At 43.2% G+C, this 18,922-nt stretch overlaps 1 protein-coding gene across 1 annotated transcript; it reads left to right on the top strand.

The window, feature by feature from the left end:
• Positions 1 to 4,105: 4,105 nt before the first annotated feature.
• On the top strand, positions 4,106 to 14,915 carry LOC139309849 (vomeronasal type-2 receptor 26-like). The gene is made up of 5 exons (XM_070934047.1): positions 4,106 to 4,384; positions 6,296 to 7,108; positions 9,062 to 9,289; positions 12,876 to 13,002; positions 14,005 to 14,915. The coding sequence occupies exons 1-5, from the start codon at positions 4,106 to 4,108 to the stop codon at positions 14,913 to 14,915; spliced, it is 2,358 nt and encodes a 785-aa protein (XP_070790148.1).
• The last annotated feature ends 4,007 nt before the right edge of the window (positions 14,916 to 18,922 follow it).

Genomic DNA, 18,922 nt, shown 5'->3' with positions numbered 1-18,922 from the left:
TCTCATTGCACAATGACTCTAGAGCAGGGGTCTCCAAACTTGGCAACTTTAAGACATGTGGACTTCAACTCCCAGAATTCCTCAGCCAGGAATTCTGGGAGTTGAAGTCCACAAGTCTTAAAGTTGCCAAGGTTAGGGAACCCTGCTCTAGACTTTCCTATTTCTATATGTTTCCATTTTGTGAGTTTGCTCTTAAATTACAGCACTTGCTATCCTCCGTCCACATCTTATATTGCTATGTTGCTTATCTTCTATCGTCTTTCCAGTTTTTGGTTTCCTCACTCAACTGACGTAGGAAAGACCGCAAAACTTTGATAGCTCAGAGATTTCTGAGTTATATTTCTCCCCCACTTTTAACTAAGCAAAACGGACAGAATTGCACAATGCACACAAGTCCTGATTGTTCAATTAAACCCTTTTTTTTTTAATTTGATTTATATGCCGCCCTTCTCGGGAGACTCAGGGCGGCTTACAATGTGTTAAGCCAGTGTTTCCCAAACTTGGCTATTTTAATATGCATGGACTTCAATTCCCAGAATTCCCCAACCAGGTTGAAGTCCATACATCTTCAAAGGGTCAAGTTTGGGAAACACTGCGTTAAGCAATAGCCTTCATCCTTTTGTATATTTATACAAAGTCATCTTATTGCCCCCACAAACTGGGTCCTCAATTTACCCATCTTAGAAAGGATGGAAGGCTGAGTCAACCTTGAGCCTTGGCGAGATTCGAACCTGCAGTAATTGCAGGCAGCTGGTCTTAATAACCAGCTTAATAACAGGGTGCCTTAGATCACTGTGCTACCAAGGCTCTGGGATTTCTGGGATTATCCAATACATTCAGTTGCAAGTTAACTTAACAGGCTTGCTGCACACCACCCACTAACCTGAGGTAAACATGAGGTAAATTTCACCTTAACAAAGCTCCGCATGTTGTCTGAATGCCACTTGAGGTCTTTCACTCCTCAGATTAAGCCTCTTGTATGAACTAGCCAAATAAATACCAAAATGGGCAGAAGGTAATTGGCAAAACCCTGGAAGGGAACTCAAAAGCTAATACAATCCTTGGTTGTATAAACAGAGGCACAGAATCAAAATCATGTGAAGTATTAGTACCACTTTATAAAGCCTTAGTAAGACCACACCTGGAATATTTGCATCCAGTTTTGGTCACCACATTACAAAAAAAATGTTTAGATTTTGGAAAAAGTTCAGAGAAGAGCAAGTAAGATGATTAAAGGCCTGGAGACTAAAACATATGAAGAACAGTTGCAGGATTTGGGTTTGGTTAATCTAGAGAAAAGAAGGACTAGGGATGACATGACAGCATATTCCAGTATCTGAGAGGTTGCCACAAAGAGGAAGGGTCCATTTATTTTCCAAAGCCCCAGAAGGGCAGGACAAGAAACAATGGATGGAAACTAAACAAGGAGAGAAGCAACCGGGAACTAGGGAGAAACTTCCCAACAGTGAGGACAATTAACCAGTGGATCATCTTACCTTCAGAAGCTGTGGGTGCTTCATCACTGGAGGTTTTTAAGAACAGACTGGGCAGTCACTTGTCTGAAATGGTACAGAGTCTCCTGCTTGAGGGGGTTGGACTAGAAGACCTCCAAGGTCCCTTCCAGCTCTATTTTGATTAATTGACTGGTTGATTTTATTAAGATTTGAGCACCACTCAACTCCAAAACAGCTCTGGGCAGCTCACAATATCAACACAGACATAATTAATAAAAACGGAATGCAAAGTCGATAAACAGGATTGATGGAATAGACAAGCAAGATGGCATCCAGTCACTTCATAAAATTCATAGACAAAGATGCAAAAATGCATCCTACAAGGGACACTGAGTATATGAGTATTCTCAGGGGATACAAACCAAGGGAGCAAGGTAGAAATGCAAAGAAACATAGAAAGAGATCATACCCTTTCATTTGAAGGGATACAGGAGCTAGTAATTCACTACAATTCTTCACATATTTTCCTTCTTCCCATAGCTTTTCTTCTGGTCTGTCATATAGACACACATTTCCACACAAGCTATTGATACATTCAATGATCAATTGCAAAGTTCCCAAGTGTTCTGTCCCCGTCCCCACACACACACAAACAGCCAGAAGAAGAATTACTTGGCACACACAATGTTCGTTATCAGGAACTTGGCAGCAATACGATAACCGTCTGCCAAGTGCTTTACTACGAGAAGAGGGAGTGTCCCTCCACCAGATAACCCCAACGAATACACATAGTTTTCAAAACAGTCCTAGCTCAAACATGGAATCTTCAGCACATTAGGCGTTGTACAAAGTGACTAGCCAGAAGTTAGCTTTGTCCGTCACAGAGTCTAAATGGCCACCACACTCTCCAGTGATTCAGCTTAATCCCTGGCACGCCTCCTCATCTGCTGCAAACGTTTATCTCGCCTTCGTTGGCGTGGATCCAGGAACGACTTATCACCGTCATCGGAGACACCTGGCTCCTGGCCAATCTCCTCTCCCTCGGCAGACACCTGAGGCATTGCCAGAGAGGAGGGGCCTGGAGAGGGAGGCCTGGCCGACTCCTCTCCTTCTTGTTCGGAGCCTTCTTCCTCCGATAAGATGGGCTCGGGGGTCAGAGCCACAACACCAAGGAGTGACTGGATTGCTAGAAAGCCATTTCATAAGACCCAGGAAGGTAGAGAGATACCTTATCAGCAGCAGTCACCAACTGGTGGTCTGTGGACCACTGGTGGTCCATGAGAAAAATTTGGTGGTCCCCAGAAAAATTATTTGCATTTTTTATATTGCACTAAATCAGGGGTCCTCAAACTACAGCCCCTGGGATGGATATGTGCAATGAACATTTGTGTTGCTGCGGAGAGTCTCCCCTTTTGGGGTCTTTTTGTGTGGGTTGGAGGGGGGCAGAAATTCCGTCTCAGGGTCTGCTTCAGCCTCCTGGTGTGGGGCTTTGGGCGAAGGCTGGAAGGAAGTGCCGCTGGTGGCAAAGAGCCGGAGGGCCTTGTTCCAGTGGGACTGCATCATGGCCTGGAACTGGCTGACCATCTCAGCCTGCTGAGCCTCCAGGCGCCGGTACCTGGCCTTGCACTCCTGCAGGTCTTCTCTCTGCTTGGAAAGCCTATGCTCCTAGTCCTCAGTGAGGTGCTTCTCCTGGGCCTCCTTCTCGGTCAGATCCAATTTGAACTGAACCAGCTGTTTTGCCAACTTTTTCTCATGGTGGCTGCTTAGCTCCAGCAATTGCTTCCTGTTGGGGCCCTAAAGATCCCAGGCGGGCAGGCGAGGAATAGCGCATAGAGACTGGCAAGGTGCCCCTTGACGTGAGTGACATTGAGTGGGTCACGCCCACACCAGTCACATGACCACCTAGCCACGCCCGCCCAGCCAGTCATTAGGCAGATCATATTAGTGGTCCGTGGGATTTAAAATTATAAATTTAGCGGTCCCTGAGGTCCGAAAAGTTGGTGACCCCTGCCTTATCAGTATCAGGAAGCATTTTGGGGGCTAAGACATAGTCTTTGATTTACAAATTGTCTAGGTTGTTTCAGTTCTAAAAGAATAACAGAGTTGGAAGAAATCTTTGAAGTCTTCTAGTCCAACCCCCTTATACCATTTCAGACAAATGGTTGTCCAATCTGTTCTTAAAAACTTCCAGAGCTCCAGCACTCACAACTTCTGAAGGCAAGTTGTTCTAACTGATTAATTGTCCTCACTATAAGGAAATTTCTCCTTAGTTCTAGGTTGGTTCTCTCCTTGATTAGTTTCCATCCATTGCTTCTTGTCCTGCCATTAGGTGCTTTGGAGAATAAGTTGACCCCTCTTCTTTGTGGCAACTCCTGAGATATTAGAACACTACTATCCTTTCATTCCTAATCCTTCTTTTCATTAAATTAGACATACCCCTTTCCAGCAACTGTTCTTTGTATATTTTAGCCTCCAGTCCCTTAATCATCTTTGTTGCTCAGCTCTGCACTCTTCCTAGAGTCTAGAATTCTATTTTAATTCAGTGATGCAGTGGTGGGGAATTAGGCAGGGATCCTTAATTCAGGAACATTACTTTTCCTCAATGCAGAACGATGACACGATGTGCATATATTTTCAGGGAAGGAGATGTGATGTACTGGAAAATTCTGTCCTTCCTTTTTGCCATTCAGGAGATCAACAAAGATTCCCACCTCTTACCCAACATCACTCTGGGATACAGTCTCCAAGACAACTTTAGAAACAGACGAATGACTTTGGACGGTCTGTTGGACCTGCTGTCAACCGGAGAGGCCAATGTTCCCAACTACAGTTGTGGAAGGAAGAAAAATGTGCTGGTTCTCCTGGAAGAGGCTGATACTGACATATCCATCCACATTGCTGCTATATTGGGCATATACAAAATAGCACAGGTATGTGAGTGGAAGGCAGTGGTGAAATGTAAAATATTTACTACCGGTTCTGTGGGCGTGGCTTGGGGGGGGTTAATATGACTGAGTGGGTGTGGCCAACTTTTTTTTTTTTTTTACTTTTAAAACCATTTTTTCTACAACCTCTTCGGGCAAAGAGGTTGTTTAAAAATGCTGTAAAAAGCCTCTGATGATCCCAGCTGACTTGCCTGATCTGCAGAGGCTTTTTTCTTTTTTTTTAAGCCTCTGACGATCCCAGCTGAGACACACGATCATCAGAGGCTGTTGTTGTTGGTTTCTTTACTTTTAAAAGCATTTTTTTGGCCGAAGAGGTTGTAGAAAAAATGCTTTTAAAAATAAAAAAAGCCTCTGATAATTGCGCGGCTCAGCTGGGCATGGGGGGAGCAGGGATTTTTGCTACCGGTTCTCCGAACCACCCGCCTCCATCGCTACCGGATCAGGCAATCCGGTCCGAACCGAGACCAGCCTCCAGAGACTCCTAGAGAGGTTCTGGAGGCTGGAGACAGCAAAAAACATTACTTCCTGTCCCACTGGGAGTTGGGAAATGGGCCGTTTCAGGCCTCTGGAGGGCCTCTGAGGGAGTGGGGAAGGCTGTTTTCGCCCTCCCCAGATGCATAGAGAGGATCTGGAGCCTGTTGAGAAAGAAAAACGGGCCTACTGGGCCATCGCGTGCCAGGAGGGGGGGTTGTGCGTGCATGCACAGGGCAGGATGCATAGAATTATGGGTGTGGGCACACATGCATGCGAACCTCCTCCGCTCCCCCCCCCGGCACACGATGGCAAAAAGGTTAGCCATCACTGGTATAGGATCTCCTGCTCAAGCAGGCAGTTGGACTAGAAGACCTGCAAGGTCCCTTACAACTCTATTATTCTATGTTCGAAGAGAAATTCCTTTAAAACCAAGGCCCCTACTTTCACAGTAACAACTACCATGTTGAACCTAAATCTCAGGCTGCCCTAGAGGCTAAAACAGAACTGCATCTTTATTGTACTCCAGAAAACAGTGCCCACTCAGTCACTGAGTGAGCAAATATAATGCAATACTACAGAATTTATACTTGGGCAGATCTCAAATTATGCAAGTTGACATGCAATGTCAATTCTCATAAGAGGAGATGTCCAGTGCAAGATATCAGGAAGTGAAGCTACTCAAAAGACTACAAGTTTATTCTATGCTAGCTCTCTATAAGTATCTGAACTACTAACAGTCAAGGCAAATTGGTGGTAGATAAAAATTCAATGGAATTCAAGGAGGGTTGAATTTATTGTAGATCACTTGTGGGCACGAAGTAACTCGAGACTGATTACATGTTTGACCCCTCCCTTGGGTTCAGCCTGGTCATTTCCTACAAGACACTTGGATTTCTTCTCAATTTTAGCCCTCATAATGTCCACAACTTCTGAAGGCAATAGCAATAGCACTTAGACTTATATACCGCTTCATAGTGCTTTTACTGCCCTCTCTAAGCGGTTTACAGAGTCAGCATATTGCCCCCAACAATCTGGGTCCTCATTTTACCAACCTCGGAAGGATGGAAGGCTGAGTCAACCTTGAGCCTGGTGAGATTCAATATGGTAAATTGTAGGCAGCTGGCAGTCAGCAGAAATTGCCTGCAGTGCTGCACTCTAACCACTGCGCCACCACAGCTCATGTGGAAGGCAAGTCGTTCCACTGGTTTATTATTCGCACTATCAGGAAATTTCTCCTTAGTTTTAGGTTGCTTCTCTCCTTGATTAGTTTCCATCCATTGCTTCTTGTCTTGCCTTCTGGTGTTGTACTGTCCCATTGTGTCCATTAAATTAATCTGGAGTCACCCAGTCATCATCTGAGCTCTAATGCTACTTTTTCAGTACCTTTTTCAGTAGGCGTCGTTCTTCTGTTTTCTATTTCAGATCAGCTACACTTTTATTTCACCGTCCATGAGTGATAAAGCTCAGTTTCCTTTTTTCTCCCGGACTGTCCCCAAAGAAGGTGCCCAATATTTGGGCATTATTAAATTGCTCCAATACTTTCGGTGGACATTCACGGGGCTCTTTGCTGCAGACACTGATAATGGAGAACATTTCATTAGGACTTTCACTCCAGTGCTGGCACAGAATGGCATTTGTGTTGTTTTCGCAGAACCCCTCTTGCTGAATACCAAGAATTTCCACTATCTGATCTCTGCTTTCCACAAATGGAGGCAAATCAATGTGCTTGTTTACTATGCAGAGTTTACATCTTTCCTAGAGGGGATACTTATTACCAATTATATATTTAAGCACTTGAGAAAACGTGTTCTGGGGAAAGTCTGGATCACAACAGCTTTATGGGACCTCACTATGGAGATAATATATAGTGATCTCCCTTTCAGATATACCCACAGTATTTTTTCTTTTCTTATCCAGACAAAAAAAAGGACCAGATATGATGGTTTTAAATATTTCTACCATCTTATGAGGCAGCTGACTTATAAACATTTTCACTGTTCATATGCAAAGTCTGCCTTGTCTGTGAAAGGCCGGACAAGGTGTTTAGAGGAAGAGAACTTGAAGACTCTGCCTCAAGAGAAAATTGAGAGGATATTCTCGCTAGACAATTCCTTAACTTACAATGCCATCTGGACAGTGGCCCGTGCCTTAAATGCGGCCTATTCCTCCCAATCCCTGAAGACAATAATGGCGAGAAAAGATAGGTTGGAAGTTCAAGAGCTTCAGCCGTGGCAGGTATTCCCTTCCTCCATCTCGTACAAAAGGGTGAAACAGGTGGATTGAACCTGACAGGTTTGGCTCCAAAGCAGGGGTGAAATCCAGCAGGTTCTGACAGGTTCTGGAGAACTGGTAGCGGAAATTTTGAATAGTTCGGAGCAGTGGTGAAATCCAAATTTTTTTACTACCGGTTCTGTGGGCGTGGCTTGGTGGGCATGGTGTGGTGTGGCTTGGTGGGTGTGGCAGGGGAAGGATACTGCAAAAACCCCATTCCCTCCCCACTCTGGGGCCAGCCAGAAGTGGTATTTGCCAGTTCTCTGAACTACTCAAAATTTCTGCTACCAATTCTCCAAACTGCTCAAAATTTCCACTACCTGCTCTCCAGAACCTGTCAGAACCTGCTGGATTTCACCCCTGGTTCGGAGAACTGGTAGCGGAAATTTTGAGTAGTTTGGAGAACTGGAAAATATCACCTCTGGCTGGTCCCAGAGTGGGGTGGGAATGGAGATTTTGCAGTATCCTTCCCCTGCCACGCCCACCAAGCCACGCCTACCAAGCTACACTATGCCCACCAAGCCACGCCCACAGAACTGGTAGTAAAAAAATTTGAATTTCACCACTGCCCCAAAGGTATTTTTTCCAAAAGGCAACTGGACTTTCTTGGGGTTTTTTCCCTTGGAAAATATTTCACTTCTCATCCAAGAAGCTTCTTCAGCTCTGAAGGAGTTTTTTTGGATGAGAAGCTAAACATTTTCCAAGAAAAAATCAAGAAAGTCCAATTGCCTTTTGGAAAAACTACTTTCGGGACAACCATGATCTGGATGACTGAGAATCTCCATAGACAGGTTTAGCGATTCCAAAATCCATTCTTTATACTCCTCTCCAAACAGTACATGCATTTTAGCAATTATATTTCATGACTCCTTTCCTTTAATAAAATCTCTTGGTTTCATTCTCCTTTCCCTGTTTCAGTTGGTCTCTGATACTGCCAAATGGTGATTTAGTCTTGGCTCTGGGGCAGAGGTGGTATTCAGCAGGTTCTGACCAGTTCTGGACAACCGGTAGCGGAAAGTTTGAATAGTTCAGAGAACTGGTAAATACCACCTCTGACTAGTCCCGCCCCCATCTATTCTCTGTCTCCCGAATTCCAGCTGATTGGGAGGAAATGGGGATTTTGCAGTAACCTTCCCCTGGAGTGGGGTGGGAATGGAGATTTTACAGTATCCTTCCCCTGCCACGCCCACCAAGCCACACACCCACCAAGCCACACCCACAGAACCAGTAGTAAAAAAATTTGAATCCCACCACTGCCCTGGGGTCATATACTACTATATCTCTTCTTTTTCTGTGTTTGGAGATTTTCTTTTCTCAATTTTGAGAATTTGATATTTGAGGAAGGAATTTATATGTATTTCCTACCTTACCATTATCTTTCACTGCATCATTTGAATGGGGCCCAAAATAAGCCAACCCATGAAATTTTACTCCGCTAGTCGTTGCAAACTATACGGGGCAGTGTTCATCTCAACTTCAAGACCATTGAGCTAGCATTGCCTAAAGACATTTCTGTGGTCATGTGCCCGTCATGACATCATGGAGCATTGTTACCTTCCCACCAAAGTGATACCTATTTATCTATTCACATTTGCATGCTTTCAAACTGCTAGATTAGCAGGAGCTGGGGTGAGGACAGCAGCTTACCCTGTCGCATGGCGCTTGGGTTTCGAACCTGAACTGCGGATTTCCAGCCAATAAGCCCAGCCTCTTAACCACCGTACTGCCCTATAGATTGATTACATCTACCCCAAATTCTGAAAGCAAACACAAACATTCAGAATAAAACCATCCCTTTTGTACACAAATTGATCTGTAGAGATTTGACACCATTAGAGATGCAGATGTGGTATTTCCACAACTAAGATAACAAAACCGATAATGTGTCATCTACGTTGTTCCATTTTCTGTCTGTAGCTCCACCCTTTCCTGAAGAACCCCCAGATCTACAATAACACCATGGACGGAATGTATGCAGACGGAAATGGAAATTTGATGGCTGACTTTGACATCCTGAGCTGGATGTGGTTTCCTAATAGGTCAGCCACCAGAGTGAAATTTGGAACTCTAGCAAGAGGGGAAACTGCAAGCGTCAAATTCAGCATTAACAAGGAAGCCATTGTGTGGTCCAAATGGAACAAACAGGTGAAGAATAACAGAATGACAAAGTTGGAAGGGATCTCAGAGGTCTTTAGTACAACAGCCTGCTCAAGAGGAGAGCCTATATCATTCCAGACAAGTGGCTATCCAATCTCTTTTTGAAAGTCTCCAGTGATGGAGCACCCACAGTTTCTGGAGGAAATTTCTCCTTAGTTCCAGGTTGTTTCTTTCCTTAATTACTTTCCATCCATTGCTTCTTGTCCTGCCTTCAGGTGCTTTGGAGAACAGACTGACCCCTTCTTCTTTGTGGCAATGCCTTAGATATTGGAACACTGCTATCACGTCACCCCTTGTCCTTCTTTTCACTAGAGTAGACAAACGCAATTCCTGAAACTGTTCTTCATATGTTTTAGCCTTCAGCTTCCTAATCATTTTTGTTGGTCTCCTCTGTACTCTTATAATATTCGAAAACTGCTATCATATCACCCCTAGTCCTTCTGATCTGTATATACATTTCTCATGAAGACAATGAGATATTCTGGGATTCCATTTTTAAGGATAGATTCCACAGCTTGTTTTAGAATGGAATGGAATGGAATGGAATGGAATGGAGTGGAGTGGAGTGGAGTGGAGTGGAGTGGAGTAGAGTGGAGTACAGTACAGTACAGTACAGTACAGTACAATACAATACAATACAATACAATACAATACAATACAATACAATACAATACAATACAATACAATACAATACAATACAAAACAATACAAAACAATACAAAACAATACAAAACAATACAATACAATACAAAACAATACAAAACAATACAATACCAGAGTTGGAAGGGACCTTGGGGGTCTTCTAGTCCAACCCCCTGCTTAGGCAGGAAACCCTACACCACTTCAGACAAATGGTTATCCAACATCTTCTTAAAAATTTCCAGTGTTGGACATTCACAACTTCTGCAGGCAAGTTGTTCCACTTATTAATTGTTCTGTCAGGAAATTTCTCCTTAGTTCTAAATTGCTTCTCTCCTTGATTAGTTTCCACCCATTGCTTCTTGTTCTACCCTCAGGTGCTTTGAAAAATAGTTTGACTCCTTCTTCTTTGTGGCAACCCCTGAGATATTGGAACACTCCTATTATGTCTCCCCTAGTCCTTCTCTTCATTAAACTAGACATACACAGTTCCTGCAACCATTCTTCATATGTTTTAGCCTCCAGTCCCCTAATCATCTTTGTTGCTCTTCTCTGCACTCTTTCTAGAGTCTCCACATCTTTTTTACAACATGGCGGCCAAAACTGGATGCAGTATTCCAAGTGTGGCCTTACCAAGGCATAATAGAGTGGTACTAACACTTCACGTGATCTTGATTCTAACCCTCTGTTTATGCAGCCTAGGACTGTGTGTGCTTTTTTTGGCAGCTGTTGCACACTGTTGGCTCATATCTAAATGGTTGTCCACTAGGACTCCAAGATCCCTCTCACAGTTACTACTATTGAGCAAGGTACCACATATACTGTACCTGTGCATTTTATTTTTCTTCCCTAAATGTAGAACCTTGCTTTTTTCACTGTTGAATTTCATTTTGTTAGATAGCGCCCAATGTTCAAGTCTGTCAAGATCCTTCTGTATCTTGAGCCTCTCTTCTGGAGTGTTGGCTATTCCTGCCAGCTTGGTGTCATCTGCAAATTTGATGAGTTCCCCATTTATCCCCTCATCCAAGTCATTGATGAAGATGTTGAAGAGCACTGGGCCTAAAACAGAGCCCTGGGGTACTCCACTGCATACTTCCCTCTATGTAGATGCAGTTCCATTGAGGACTACACGTTGAGTGCGGTTGGTCAGCCAGTTACGAATCCATCTGGTGGAGATGCTGTCTAACCCACATTTTTCTACTTTATCTAGTAGTAGGTTATGGTCTACTTTATCAAATGCTTTACTGAAGTCCAAGTATATTATATCGACAGCATTCCTCTGGTCCACTAATTTTGTCACTTTGTCAAAGAATGCAATAAGATTAGTCTGGCATGATTTGTTTTTGACAAACCCATGTTGGCTTTTGGTTATTACTTGGTTTTGACTAACACAATCGAAATGATTTTTTTAGAATTGATGAAGCACACACTGTCTTCATCTTAGTATTCTTTGGCTTCCTCAATTATGTAACATGCATCAGCAATAATTGAAGTACATTAATATTCCTTTCATTCAGCATCAACAATGGGCAAGGTGTTTTCTAGACTTTAAGAAGAAAGTTTTCTGTCCCAAAGACACAGGGAGAAATGACATGAAGATAAAGGGAAATGGAGGGAAGATTTAAGAGAAGAGAAGTAAAACTGTATTTGTTCATTTGGATGTGCATAGATTCAGCAAGTTGAAGAGATTTGATAGAACAGATGCTGGAGAATTCTAGAATTTCCATTTCTTTTCAGAATAGTAATGGTATAGTTGTTCCAGATTTGCTTTGGCAATATTCTAGAAGTCAGCCCTCCAAATGGGAAGCAGTTGGTACTGTTCCAAACATAGGGCACCCCCAAAGTAGATCCAGAATATCACAACTGGACTATCACAAATGCTTTCCAAGTTCAAGAATTACTTTCAAGAAAATGATTGGACCAACTCTGGAATGGCCAGCATAATATGGTCCTAAGGAGAAATGAATCTTCCAGAGTTTTCCAGAATATTCCATTTCTGGAATGGTCGATTTTGCTCAAACTAGCAAGAGCACTTAGATTTATACACCACCCCATTGTGCTTTACAGCACTCTCTGGGCAGTTTACAACATCAGCATATTGGGTGATGATGTAAAAAAATTTGGGTCCTCATTTTACTATCCTTGGAAAGATGGAAGGCTGAGTCAACCTTAAGCCCTTGATAGTACAGGGGTTTAGTGCACCCTGTTATTAACACAGCTGCCTGCAATTTCTGCTGGTTCGAATCTCTCCAAGGCTCAAGGTTGACTCAGCCTTCCATCCTTTCTAAGGTAGGTGAAATGAGGACCCAGTTTGTGGGGGCAATAAGCTGACTTTGTATAAAATATACAAAAGAATGAAGGCTATTGCTTAACGCATTGTAAGCCGCCCTGAGTCTCCGGAGAAGGGCGGCATATAAATCAAATAAAAAAAAAAAAAAAAAAAAGCCCGTCAGGATTGAATCAGTGGTGGGTTTCAAAATTTTTTACTACCGGTTCTGTGGGTATGGCTTGGTGGGCGTGGCATGGATGGGTGGGCTTGGCTTGGTGGGTGTGGCAGAGGAAGGATACTGTAAAATCTCCATTTCCACCCCAATCCAGGGGAAGGTTACTGCAAAATCCCCATTTTCTCCCGATCAGCTGGGACTTGGGAGGCAGAGAAGAGATGGGGGCGGGGCCAGTCAGAATTTTTACTACCAGTTCTCCAAACTACTCAAAATTTCCACTACCGGTTCTCCAGAACTGGTCAGAACCTGCTGAAACCCACCTCTGGATTGAACTCCTGACTGTGGGCAGAGATAGCCTGGAATACTGCATTCTAACCACTGCTCCACCACAGCTCGTTCCTATTTTGTCGACACTCTTCCAGCTCTATCTCTCATTTCATAACTGATCAGTTGTGCAGATGGTTCTAAATGCCAATTCTCTTCATTTTCAGCCCTGGCCATATTCTCAGTGTGTGGAGTCTTGTCAACCCGGATACTTCAAGGTGGTCCAGGAGGAAAAACCAAGTTGCTGTTATGACTGCATCCCCTGTGCAGAAGGGAGCATCTCCACTCAAGAAGGTGGGTGACTTAAGAGTCAAAGTAGACTTTGGGAAAGGAGCAAAGATTCCTAGAGATCTTTTCTATGAAGCTTTTTTGTCATTGAGATATTTTTTCCTCTCTTTTCTTCCTATATTTAACTTCTCACCTTTTAGTCTCAACATTCCTCCAGAGAAGGAAAAAGGCAGGAAAATCCTCCAGAAAACAAGAGTTTTTGGCAAACAAGCATGTCTTGCTTCAAACTCTACCCCTTCCTCTCCCAGCTACCCTTTCTCTCTTTATCAGCTTTAGTGACTTTGTTAAGGATATTGTTGAGTTACACCCAAAGTTGTGGTTTTACGCATGGAAACGTTTTGAGAGTAATTGTGAATAACATACAGACAAACTGGGTTTTATAGTATTTTACTTTTAGGGAAAAGCAAAATCATAGTCCTTTAACAATCCAAGTCTTAGCCATATAAAGTGCAATATAAGATCAATCTAGAGATATAAAATCTTCTTACCAGTTTGTAGAAAAATACAAGGAACAATCAGGAACAATATAAAAACAGTTCAATAAATATCAGAAAGCAGTAAATAATCATGATCAAACAATGACCATATAGAGCGATAAAAAAGAGTTACAGCATAGCAGCAGGTAAAAATGGTGTAGTATCCACAGCTAACCATAATTTAGCTATCCTTAAATACATTGGCTACAGAGCTCAGCCAATCAGGATGCAGAATGACTCAGCACAGTTCTTAAAGCTACATAATACATTCACATAATACAAACATACAATGTTGGCTTATATATTTCCTGGCCAACCAATTAGGCAATAACCATTTCCTAACAGACTTACTTGTGCAGGCAAGCACATACACCAACATGCATTCATAACTCCTTCTCTCCTCCTCTCTCATACAATCACACACACAAAGTATTAGGGTTGAGTTTTCTGAGCTCAAAATATGACTCCCGTACTATAAATTATAATTCCCACTATATACATTTATGAAAGGTGTTACCCTTGTCCTTTGCAGATGCAGACCACTGTACCAGATGTCCAGAAGATCAACATCAGAACAAGAACCGAGACCAATGTATCCCCAAAATCATCACCTTCTTGTCATATCAGGAGAATTTGGGGGTCATCCTTACCTCCTTTTCCCTCTTCCTAATCTTAACCTCCAGTTTTGTTTTGGGAATCTTCAGTAAATACCGAGAAACTCCCATCGTCAAGGCCAATAACCAGGATCTCTCCTATGTTCTCCTGGTCTCCCTACTGCTTTCTTTCTGCGCTTCCTTCCTTTTCATTGGTCGGCCAAGGAGGGCCACTTGCCTTCTTCGACAAACAGTCTTCAGCATCGTCTTCTCAGTTGCTGTCTCTTCTGTCTTGGCCAAAACAATCATGGTGGTGCTGGCCTTCCTAGCTACAAAGCCAGGGAACAGAGTGAGGAGATGGTTGGGGAAAAGTTTGGCCAATTCTATCATCCTTTCCTGTTCTAGCATCCAGGTCATCCTTTGTTCCATCTGGTTAGGAGTCTTTCCCCCATTCCCTGATTCTGACATGCATTCACAATCTGGGGAGATCATCCTGCAGTGCAATGAAGGCTCCACTGTTATGTTTTACATTGCTCTCACTTACATGGGCTTCCTGGCCACCATCTGTTTCATGGTGGCTTTCCTAGCTAGGAACCTCCCAGGGGCCTTCAACGAAGCCAAGTTGATCACTTTCAGCATGCTGGTCTTCTGCAGCGTCTGGATATCCTTTGTGCCCACCTACCTGAGCACCAAGGGAAAGTATATGGTGGCAGTGCAGGTCTTCTCCATCTTGGCTTCCAGTGCTGGTCTGCTGGGATGTATCTTCATCCCCAAGTGCTACATTATTTTACTAAGACCAGATCTAAATACAAAAGAGCAGCTAATATTGAAAAATGAAACGGGAAACTGATTCTGATGCAAGTTTCTTAACTGTGTAATTCCCACCCAGTGTTTTAGATCATTAATTATTTTTCAGGGAAATGGCTGCCCTTTCTAGGTGATTATATATAGAGGAACCCCTTACCTAAAAGCTGAACAATTACTATAGTACAACTTTATAAGGCCTTGGTAAGGCCACACTTGGAATAATGCATCCAGTTTGAGTTGCCATGATATAAATAAGATGTTGAGACTCTAGAAAGAGTGCAGAGAAGAGCAACAAAGATGATTAGGGGACTGGAGGCTAAAATCTATGAAGAACGGTTGCAGGAACTGCGTATGTCTAGTTTAATGAAAAGAAGGACTATAGGAGACATGATAGCAGTCTTCCAATATCTCAGGGGCTGCCGCAAAGAAGAGGGAGTCAAGCTATTCTCCAAAGCACTTGAGGGCAGGACAAGAAGCAATGGGTGGAAACTAATCAAGGAGAGAAGCAACTTAACATTAAGAAGAAATTTCCTGATTGTGAGAACAATTGATCAGTGGAACAGCTTGTCTCCAGAGGTTCTCAGCAAAAAAAAAACAACACCGTGAATTCAAGTCCCGTTTTAACCATGAAAGCAAGCTGGGTGACTCTGGGCCAGTCAATCTCTCTCAGCCCACCTCATCTCACTGGGTTGTTGTTATGATGAAAACAGGAGGAAAGTGTGTTGGATAGGTGTGCCACCTTGAGCTATTTGTAAAAATAACAACGGCGGGATATAAATAAGTGAATAAACACACAAACCAACCTGATTAGCTGGTCTTGTCAAATCATTCATCTATGTTCATCTTGCCAAGCATTAACATTTTTCCAGATCAGAATGACACACCTGGCATTCAGTGGTGGGTTTCAATTTTTTTTACTACCGGTTCTGTGGGCGTGGCTTGGTGGGGGTAGCATGGCTTGATTGGAGTGGCTTGGTGGGCGTGGCAGGGAAAGGTTACTGCAAAATCCCCATTTCCTCCCGATCAGCTGGGACTTGGGAGGCAGAGAAGAGACGGGAGCGGGGCCAGGCAGAATTTTTACTACCGGTTCTCCGAACTACTCAAAATTTCCACTGCCGGTTCTCCAGAATTGGTCAGAACCTGCTGAAACCCACCTCTGCTGGCATTTCCTTCGTTGCTAATTTTAATTGTGAGAAACGCTTGAGAAGTAAAAGTGTTGTTTCTCCTTATCGCACTTCATACACACACATGCGATATTCCTGCGATATTGGCGTTTCTTAGCAGCAAGAGCCACTAGGGGGCTCCCGCTACCAACATCAGAAGTCCTGGCAGCCTTGTAGCTTCAGACCCTGGAAATTTTGCCAGAGCTTGTTGCAAAGGGGAAATATTAAGGGTTGCCTCCTGGTATTTGGGGAGGGGGCCAGGGCCAGGAGCAGGAAATGGGAGTCCGCATCCAGAGTTTGGCCTATCTGGGAGGAAGCTCTCGTTCACCTTCACTTTTGGGTCCTAGAAATCAGAGGCCACACGCGGAAGAATCTTGAAAGATAGTAAACCTGGTTGTGAGAGGAACCTCAAGGTCTTCTTCCAATGTGAGCAACAACTGACCAAGAAAACAAAATAAAACAAAACCCAAAACAGGGACTTTTGGCTCAGAAGGAAGAAGCACTAGTAAACAGAAGTAGGGAAATCAGAAAGCTGTTGTGCAGCTGTTATCTCAATGTGTGTTTGATGGTGCAGGAACTGACTAGTGTTTCTCGACCATGGCAATTTGAAGCATGGCTGGCTGGGGAAATCTGGGAATTGAAGTCCACCTGTCTTCAAATTGGCAAGGTTGAGAAGCACTGGACTGCTAGCTCAGTTCTAAATCCCAACCAGTTCCCAACTGCATGCCAACACTGGCAACTCAAGTATCCAAGATGCCCGTCAGCCCACGAGTAAACTAGACCAGGAAATCAACTCTGCAGGGAAGCTAAAAATACTTTTTATTAAGAGACTCTTGCAAATCTGATTCTCCTCCACTATTTCCTGACCAGTGAGAACAACTATCCAGTGGAACGACTTGCCTCCAGAAGTTGTGGGTGCTCCATGCCTGAAATGGTATATAGCCTCTCCTGCTCAAGCAGGGGGTTGGACTAGAAGACCTCCAAGGTCCCTTCCAACTATGTTATTCTATGTTTCAAATGCAGCAAAAGATATTTTAAGTATTTGAAGTGTTGATGGAGCATGTCTGAGAGCAATACAACTTAGAGATTGCTCCCGTGCTCGGAAAGAGGAGAACAAAGCTTTTTTAAAATGGGGGGGGGGACTACAGAAACAGCTTTTTTCTAATCTTATTCCCAATAAATGCAGAGTCAAAAGACCCCCCCCCCTTAATACTTCATAAGAGCATCCCATTAACTATACCATTTTGAAGTGGAAGAAAACCTCTGAGCTAGGAAATATTTAATATTTAGCTATTTAAAAGGTCTGAGTTGAGAAATATTTGATACATTTAACAGTGTACTGAAGTTCAGAAGAAAAACTACACTACGCAGTACAAAAGAATTTCTCCTAGTTAAACAGCTCCAAGCCCAATAGAGGATATTTCAGTGATAGGGTTCCTGGCTTATTCCCCATTTCCTCCTAAAGAGTTGCACTTCCAGGGTGGTTGAAAGAAGGAAAGAGATCCTTCTGAACTCAAACTTACTTTTGGTTTTCGTTACCTTTCCTGCTCCAGTCGTGTTACTAGATCAGTGGTGGGTTGCCCCCGGTTCTGACCGGTTCGCAAGAACTGGTAGTAAAACTGGCGGGAGGCCCTGCCCACTGCCCTGGATGTCGTCATCAGAGATCTGCACATGCGCAGAAGCTTTGCTCGCACACACGCACGATCCTGTTGCGAACTAGTGGTAAAGGTAAGTAGAACCCACCCCTGTACCAGATGTGCCCGCGCCTCAAACTGAACACATTGAGGTGGAGATTGTAAGCAAAAGGTTTATTCTGCAGAAAAAGTGGGGCACAAAGATCTCTCTCAAAGCCTGTTTTTCCCACCAACATCCACCGGTGGGTTTTACAAAGCATTTCCCACAGTTTACAAGTCAGAGTCAGAAGGCCTAAATTCCTCTCCCCTTTTTAAATGTAAATTTTAAATTTTAATTTGTTTTAAATTACGGGGTTTTTAAATTCAGCCAAATTATTTAATTCGTTTTTATTTGATTTTAAATTTTTGTATTTATGTGTTTTTATCTTGTGGCCGTTCACCGCCCTGAGTCCTTCGGGAGAAGGGCGGTATAGAAATTTAATAAAATAAATAAATAAAATAAGAAGGTATTTCCTCATCTCCCTTTAGTTTAGTTTACTTTACTTTATTGTCATTGCACATTGTACAATGAAATTAAATGTCATCTTCAGTGTACATTATAGCTGTTAAAATAAAAACACAAAGATACATCCTTTACATTCTATATAATTGAAATTGAAAACCCGATATTGCACTATACCGTAGAATTCAATATGGTTATTGCCCTGGGATAGCAGCTGTTTTTCAGCCTATTTGTCCTTGTTTTTATTATCCTGTACCGTCTGCCAGATGGTAATAGTTCAAAAAAAGGGTGCCCAGGATGAGATGAATCTTTAAGAATGTTTTGAGCTTCCTTAAGGCACCGGGAGCTATAAAGCTCTTCCAAAGAGAGGAGAGGGCAACCTTTACAGTAATTCCTGCCTGTTTTACACTAACTTTTTAGCCATAGAAGAGAATTTTTTATTGGCCAAGCGTGATTGGACACACAAGGAATTTATTTTGGTGCATATGCTCTCAGTGTACATAAAAGAAAAGATACGTTCATCAAGAATCATAAGGTACATGAGGAAGAGGAGTCAGCCAGGCCTCCCTCTCCAGGCCCCTCCCCTCTGGCACTGTCTCAGGTGCTGGCCGAGGGAGAGGAGATTAGCAGGGAGACAGGTGTCTCGGATGAGAGTGACGGAGAGACATCATTCCTGGACGCACGCCTCCGAAGGCGTGATAAACGATTGCAGCAGCTCAGGAGGCGTGCTAGGGATTAGAACTGAGTCACT

The sequence above is a fragment of the Pituophis catenifer genome, unplaced genomic scaffold (genome assembly GCF_029215685.1).
Source record: "Pituophis catenifer annectens isolate HBS135680 unplaced genomic scaffold, rPitCat1.0.hap2 SCAF_2, whole genome shotgun sequence".
Lineage (NCBI taxonomy): Eukaryota > Metazoa > Chordata > Lepidosauria > Squamata > Colubridae > Pituophis > Pituophis catenifer.
This window is presented reverse-complemented; position numbering and strand designations above follow the sequence as displayed.

What these genes read in the sequence shown, in the direction of transcription:
- LOC139309849 (XM_070934047.1), top strand. Translation starts at nt 4,106, where the DNA reads ATGTACTGGAAAATTCTGTCCTTCCTTTTTGCCATTCAGGAGATCAAC. An exon ending in AAGAGCTTCAGCCGTGGCAG is followed by an intron (nt 7,109 to 9,061) that starts GTATTCCCTTCC and finishes TTCTGTCTGTAG; the next exon opens with CTCCACCCTTTCCTGAAGAA. An exon ending in GAGCATCTCCACTCAAGAAG is followed by an intron (nt 13,003 to 14,004) that starts GTGGGTGACTTA and finishes TGTCCTTTGCAG; the next exon opens with ATGCAGACCACTGTACCAGA.